The sequence below is a fragment of the Argopecten irradians genome, chromosome 4 (assembly GCF_041381155.1).
Source record: "Argopecten irradians isolate NY chromosome 4, Ai_NY, whole genome shotgun sequence".
NCBI classification, from domain to species: Eukaryota; Metazoa; Mollusca; class Bivalvia; order Pectinida; family Pectinidae; genus Argopecten; species Argopecten irradians.
In genome coordinates this window covers 6542612-6551164 of record NC_091137.1, presented here as the reverse complement: position 1 = coordinate 6551164, position 8553 = coordinate 6542612, and the positions used below count along the sequence as shown (strand labels likewise).

Below are 8553 nucleotides of genomic sequence, written 5' to 3'. Positions count from 1 at the left end.
AATATGTTTTACACGATCCCATAGATTAAACAATGTTTTACACATCCCATAGATTTAACAATGTTTACATGTCCCATAGATCCCATAGATGTTTTACAGGATTTATACTATGAGAACAACATCCCATGTTTTAGACACGTCCCATAGATTAAACAATGTTTTACACGTCCCATAGATTAAACAATGTTTTACACGTCCCATAAACATGTTTAAACCAGATTAATGTTTTACACGTCCCATAGATTAAACACTGTTTTACACATCCCATAGATTAAAACAATGTTTTACACATCCCATAGATTAAACAATGTTTTACACATCCCATAGATTAAACACTGTTTTTACACATCCCATAGATTAAACAATGTTTTACACATCCCATAGATTAAACAATGTTTTAACACATCCCATAGATTAAACAATGTTTTACACATCCCATAGATTAAACAAATGTTTTACACATCCCATAGATTAAACAATGTTTTACACGTCCCATAGATTAAAACAATGTTTTACCACGTCCCATAGATTAAACAATGTTTTACACATCCCATAGATTAAACAATGTTTTACACGTCCCATAGATTAAACAGATGTTTTACACATCCCATAGATTAAACAATGTTATTACACGTCCCATAATTTAAACAATGTTTTACACGTCCCATAGATTAAACACAATGTTTTACACATCCCATAGATTTAAACAATGTTTTACACATCCCATAGATTAAACAATGTTTTACACGTCCCATAGATTAAACAATGTTAACACATGTCCCATAGATTTAAACACTGTTTTACACATCCCATAGATTAAAACAATGTTTTACACACCATCCCATAGATTAAACAATGTTTTACACATCCCATAGATTAAACAATGTTTTATATGGTCCCATAAAAACACCACATAGATTAAACAATGTTTTACACGTCCCATAGATTAAACAATGTTTTACACGTCCCATAGATTAAACAATGTTTTACACGTCCCATAGGATTAAACACTGTTTTACACATCCCATAGATTAAACAATGTTTTACACGTCCCATAGATTAAAACAATGTTTTACACGTCCCATAGATTTAAACACTGTTTTACACATCCCATAGATTAAACAATGTTTTAATTAAACACATTTTTACCCCATAGATTAAACAATGTTTTACAATGTTTTACACGTCCCATAGATTAAACAATGTTTTACACATCCCATAGATTAAACAATGTTTTACACATCCATAGATTAAACAATGTTTTACACATCCCATAGATTAAACAATGTTTTACACATCCCATAGATTAAACAATGTTTTACACATCCCATAGATTAAACAATGTTTTACACGTCCCATAGATTAAACAATGTTTTACACAGATCCCATAGATTAAACACTGTTTTACACATCCCATAGATTAAACAATGTTTTACACGTCCCATAGATTAAACACAATGTTTTACACATCCCATAGATTAAACAATGTTTTACACATCCCATAGATTAAACAATGTTTTACACATCCCATAGATTAAACAATGTTTTACACATCCCATAGATTAAACAATGTTTTACACGTCCCATAGATTAAACAATGTTTTACACATCCCATAGATTAAACAATGTTTTACACATCCCATAGATTAAACAATGTTTTACACATCCCATAGATTAAAACAATGTTTTACACATCCCATAGATTAAACAATGTTTTACACATCCCATAGATTAAACAATGTTTTACACATCCCATAGATTAAACAATGTTTTCCCATAGATTAACATTTTTTAACCCCCATAGATTAAACAATGTTTTACACATCCCATAGATTAAACAATGTTTTACACATCCCATAGATTAAACAATGTTTTACACGTCCCATAGATTAAACAATGTTTTACACATCCCATAGATTAAACAATGTTTTACACGTCCCATAGATTAAACAATGTTTTACACATCCCATAGATTAAACAATGTTTTACACATCCCATAGATTAAACAATGTTTTACACATCCCATAGATTAAACAATGTTTTACACATCCCATAGATTAAACAATGTTTTACACATCCCATAGATTAAACAATGTTTTTACACATCCCATAGATTAAACAATGTTTTACACATCCCATAGATTAAACAATGTTTTACACATCCCATAGATTTAAACAATGTTTTACACTCCCATAGATTAACAATGTTTTACACATCCCATAGATTAAACAATGTTTTACACATCCCATAGATTAAACAATGTTTTACACATCCCATAGATTAAACAATTTTTACACATGTTTTACAAGTTTACACATCCCATAGATAAACAATGTTTTACACATCCCATAGATTAAACAATGTTTTACACGTCCCATAGATTAAACAATGTTTTACACATCCCATAGATTAAACAATGTTTTACACATCCCATAGATTAAACAATGTTTTACACATCCCATAGATTAAACAATGTTTTACACATCCCATAGATTAAACAATGTTTTTACACATCCCATAGATTAAACAATGTTTTACACATCCCATAGATTAAACAATGTTTTACACATCCCATAGATTAAACAATGTTTTACACATCCCATAGATTAAACAATGTTTTACACATCCCATAGATTAAACAATGTTTTACACATCCCATAGATTAAACAATGTTTTACACATCCCATAGATTAAACAATGTTTTACACATCCCATAGATTAAACAGATTATGTTTTACACATCCCATAGATTAAACAATGTTTTACACATCCCATAGATTAAACAATGTTTTACACATCCCATAGATTAAACAATGTTTTACACATCCCATAGATTAAACAATGTTTTACACATCCCATAGATTAAACAATGTTTTACACATCCCATAGATTAAACAATGTTTTACACATCCCATAGATTAAACAATGTTTTACACATCCCATAGATTAAACAATGTTTTACACATCCCATAGATTAAACAATGTTTTACACATCCCATAGATTAAACAATGTTTTACACATCCCATAGATTAAACAATGTTTTACACATCCCATAGATTAAACAATGTTTTACACATCCCATAGATTATAAACAATGTTTTACACGTCCCATAGATTAAACAATGTTTTACACGTCCCATAGATTAAACACTGTTTTACACATCCCATAGATTAAACAATGTTTTACACATCCCATAGATTAAACAATGTTTTACACATCCCATAGATTAAACAATGTTTTTTAAACATGTTCACATCCCATAGATTAAACAATGTTTTACACATCCCATAGATTAAACAATGTTTTACACATCCCATAGATTAAACAATGTTTTACACATCCCATAGATTAAACAATGTTTTACACATCCCATAGATTAAACAATGTTTTACACATCCCATAGATTAAACAATGTTTTACACATCCCATAGATTAAACAATGTTTTACACATCCCATAGATTAAACAATGTTTTACACGTCCCATAGATTAAACAATGTTTTACACATCCCATAGATTAAACAATGTTTTACACATCCCATAGATTAAACAATGTTTTACACATCCCATAGATTAAACAATGTTTTACACATCCCATAGATTAAACAATGTTTTACACATCCCATAGATTAAACAATGTTTTACACGTCCCATAGATTAAACAATGTTTTACACATCCCATAGATTAAACAATGTTTTACACATCCCATAGATTAAACAATGTTTTACACATCCCATAGATTAAACAATGTTTTACACATCCCATAGATTAAACAATGTTTTACACATCCCATAGATTAAACAATGTTTTACACATCCCATAGATTAAACAATGTTTTACACATCCCATAGATTAAACAATGTTTTACACGTCCCATAGATTAAACAATGTTTTACACATCCCATAGATTAAACAATGTTTTACACATCCCATAGATTAAACAATGTTTTACACATCCCATAGATTAAACAATGTTTTACACATCCCATAGATTAAACAATGTTTTACACATCCCATAGATTAAACAATGTTTTACACATCCCATAGATTAAACAATGTTTTACACATCCCAGATTAGATTAAAAACAATGTTTTACACATCCCATAGATTAAACAATGTTTTACACATCCCATAGATTAAACAATGTTTTACACATCCCATAGATTAAACAATGTTTTACACGTCCCATAGATTAAACAATGTTTTACACATCCCATAGATTAAACAATGTTTTACACATCCCATAGATTAAACAATGTTTTACACATCCCATAGATTAAACAATGTTTTACACATCCCATAGATTAAACAATGTTTTACACATCCCATAGATTAAACAATGTTTTACACAATGTTTTACACGTCCCATAGATTAAACAATGTTTTACACATCCCATAGATTAAACAATGTTTTACACATCCCATAGATTAAACAATGTTTTACACGTCCCATAGATTATAAACAATGTTTTACACATCCCATAGATTAAACAATGTTTTACACATCCCATAGATTAAACAATGTTTTACACATCCCATAGATTAAACAATGTTTTACACATCCCATAGATTAAACAATGTTTTACACATCCCATAGATTATAAACAATGTTTTACACATCCCATAGATTAAACAATGTTTTACACATCCCATAGATTAAACAATGTTTTACACGTCCCATAGATTAAACAATGTTTTACACATCCCATAGATTAAACAATGTTTTACACATCCCATAGATTAAACAATGTTTTACACGTCCCATAGATTAAACAATGTTTTACACATCCCATAGATTAAACAATGTTTTACACATCCCATAGATTAAACAATGTTTTACACATCCCATAGATTAAACAATGTTTTACACCCATAGATAATTTTTAAACAATGTTTACACTCCCATAGATTAAACAATGTTTTACACATCCCATAGATTAAACAATGTTTTACACTCCATAGATTAAACATTTTTACACATCCCATAGATTAAACAATGTTTTACACATCCCATAGATTAAACAATGATTTTTTACACGTCCCATAGATTAAACAATGTTTTACACGTCCCATAGATTAAACAATGTTTTACACGTCCCATAGATTAAACAATGTTTTACACTCCATAGATTAAACAATGTTTTACACGTCCCATAGATTAAACAATGTTTTACACATCCCATAGATTAAACAATGTTTTACACGTTTTACCTCCATAGATTAAACAATGTTTTACATCCCATAGATTAAACACTTGTTTTACACGTCCCATAGATTAAACAATGTTTTACACGTCCCATAGATTAAACAATGTTTTACACATCCCATAGATTAAACAATGTTTTACATGTCCCATAGATTATAAACAATGTTTTACAACTGTGTGATGCTTATAACCTTGGCATTGTTTCCCTATTTCATGAAATTGCTTCCCTTTGAGGGCCCCATACCTTCTTTGAGTTATTGAGGCCTCATGGAGTGACCCAGTGATCTCCACAAAAAGGTTCTGACCCTTTGTTACTATCTTACAAACACTACTGTTTGTACATTTCATGTGGAAGTTTTTTTAACCTATGAAACTCACCTGTGTAACTCACCTGTGTAACTCACCTGTGTAACTCACCTGTGTAACTCACCTGTGTAACTCGCTTGTTAACCTTCAGGCATGTTAAACGGGCTCTATCAGGTTTTTATCAGCTGGTCATCTTTTGGCCATATCATTGTCTTCAGTTCTATGTGACAGGTGACCATCCCCGATCACTACTTCCTGTTGGACTGTGACATGACTGGCAGTGACCTGTTTCATGGTGGCAGCGGCAATGGACAACTAGAGTGGCAGTCAGTCCAATAGTTCTAACACACCATATCATTTGGCTGAGTTTTTAAGTTCTCTGGTTTGGGTAAACATTTATAGCTTTTTCAAACGTGAATGGAGATTGTATTAACTTAGTGATGATACAGAATGTGGGATTTTAAAGTTTTTGGATTTCAGGAAAGCAGTTTTAGGATGTACAATTGTGCATGGTGATTTAATTAATTGCCTAATCAGTATAAAAATACAAAAACATGCTTATTTTATCACCATGTTGAACTACATATATATACTCAACAGTTGTGGTCACCTAGCTGTTACCTGTACCGGTCACCTGTATCGGTCACTGCTACCTGTGCGGTCAGTTGTTACCTGGTAGATAAACCGAGTTGTAATCAGTTAAATGCCAATGTTTCTGCAGACCACTGTAATCTGTCTACACCCGCTAGAGATAATCCACTCATGTAACGAATTGTAACACGTACGTGATCCAATGTTAAATGTGGGCTGTTATAATCAGATCGGGATATTTCATTTACTTTTTAATTACGGGTAATTTACAACAAGATATGTGACCAGGCTATACATATATAGGTACAGTGTATAGCTGCATATATACCAGGCTAGCTGATCATCTGAATGTGAGTGGTTGGTTGATTTACCTGTGGTATGTTTACCTGTCTGAATACACCTGTAACTGTCATTGATCATGTGTGTTGAGCTTGTGTTTACCTCAATATCGCCCAGTAAAACAGGTAAAAAAACTACACCCCTACACAGACCCCAGTGGATGCAGATCAGCATGGCTGCCCCTCCGGTGAGGAGAAAAATGTTTAACATTGCCACTGTTCGGATTCGGTGCGGAAGGAATGTGTCTTGACACTTTAAGCCTCCACTAAGGACAAGATAAGAACGGAACTGGAAATATTTTGTTCACAGGAGGATCAGCTACCAATTGGATAATTTGCTGTGTTCCCATTGGAGAGTCTGCTTGTGATTATGTATCCACTCCTGCAAGACACTACCCGAGGTATTTCTGCTATGTAGGAAATATACCTGCTATTTTTACACCTGTTGATTACTGAACTATGTATTACAGTAGATAAAGGAATGTGTTTTAAAGCCTGGTCAGTGTGCTGTCAGTATACCGATTAAAGCTACCACAGTGTTAGACTGGGTCACAGAAACACCTAATATTTTACCAGGAGATTAACAGCCAGGTGAGAGCATTCATCCACGACTAATTCATAAGGAAGAATTATAGGCCTTAAAAACTGGTCAGTGAATCAGCCTGATGTATGACAATGGATGGCTTGAAGGACTCAAATGGTCACTTTTGGACAATCGTTAGTAAACATGCTACAGGTGACATTCTCGTTAACTGACCGTTAGGTAGTTCCTGCTTTGGTAGGGGTGGGGTCAGTTACGACCCAACTACACAACACAGTGAAGGCAGTATCTAATTGATTTTCTATGTATCCATGGTCATCACATCACTTTTTGTGTATGTTGTGTTATAAAGCTCTAGGTACTTTGGACCCCAAGCTGTGACCTACATATAGGGGAAGGATACGTTTTACCTGATTCTCACTATTACGTCAATGTGTGTATTGTTTCTTTACCTGTCGCAGATTGCATAACTCAGGTGTGTAATACATAGGTATGAACAGCATAAGAACATGAAATACAGGTGATTTATTTGTCACACCTTTAACGAGAAAAAGTACAGTCATTCTCCTGGATCAATATCAACCTGAAAAGAGGATTCAACACATGGTGTTTGTGGACGTGTACCTGAGATCTTATACCTGCTGTGTGTTTTCTTCTGATTTCTTAGTCTTGTAATATCTACCAGGATTTTTATGGAAGAGTTTTACGTTGGAATTATTTCTGTATTTCAGAGGAGGTGTGAAAACCTAAATCAGCAATTCTGAAGAAATAGAATTGTTTGGTGTGATTCTTACCTGACAATGTTGATGTGACATTTCTTGTGCTGATATTGTGTGGTTATATTGTACACATACATGTATATAATATACATTTGACAGTACATATGTCTGTGGCTTACATAACATGAATTTAAACACAGGCGTCAATGATTTGACATCTCTGTCATTCAAATAAAAAGGACAATATGTATGACTAAATATTTAGCAACATTGAGCTCATATAGAAGTCACTTAAGATACTGAACCCTCGCAATGTTTAATTTTAATATTAAACAGGACTGACTTAACGACATATCCTAATAAGCCGACACGTGTAATTAAGGTACACTAATTAGTTGTGTGACTAGAGTGCAGTAACCAAAATGCCTCGAGTGACCTTGACCTTCGTGGGGACATGGATTGTGCTGACGGCCTGGATATTAATGTTTGCCCCTCCCTCTAGGTGTGATGTGTCCATCAACTACTGCCAGAATAATTCCTGTCAGAATAATGGCTCATGTGAGAATGGCACCAACGATTACCAATGTAACTGTACTGAGGACTTCACAGGCAAAGACTGTAGCACACAGGTAAGTGTATGTGTGAAGGAGACATGCCATTGGAATGATATTGTCTTTATACTATAACCTTTTGTGTTAATTAGTATTAGGATCTATGGCACTAAACTTTGACTCTGTTTATTGGGCACAATGCAATATCTATTAATTGGGTGTATTTAGTTAATATTATCTAGCTCTATGCTGATTACATTCAAGGGCTTATCTGTCAAGGCTGTAAGGTTAGTGTTT

The 8553-nt window shown here is 32.9% G+C and overlaps 1 protein-coding gene across 1 annotated transcript in view; it reads left to right on the top strand.

Annotated features, from left to right (window-relative positions):
• Positions 1-8553, top strand: part of LOC138320455 (protein crumbs homolog 1-like) — a 103561-nt gene that overhangs the window by 80096 nt on the left and 14912 nt on the right. Inside the window, 1 exon segment of the mRNA XM_069263415.1 lies at positions 8208-8334. Within this exon segment, the coding sequence (XP_069119516.1) occupies positions 8208-8334 (127 nt within the window).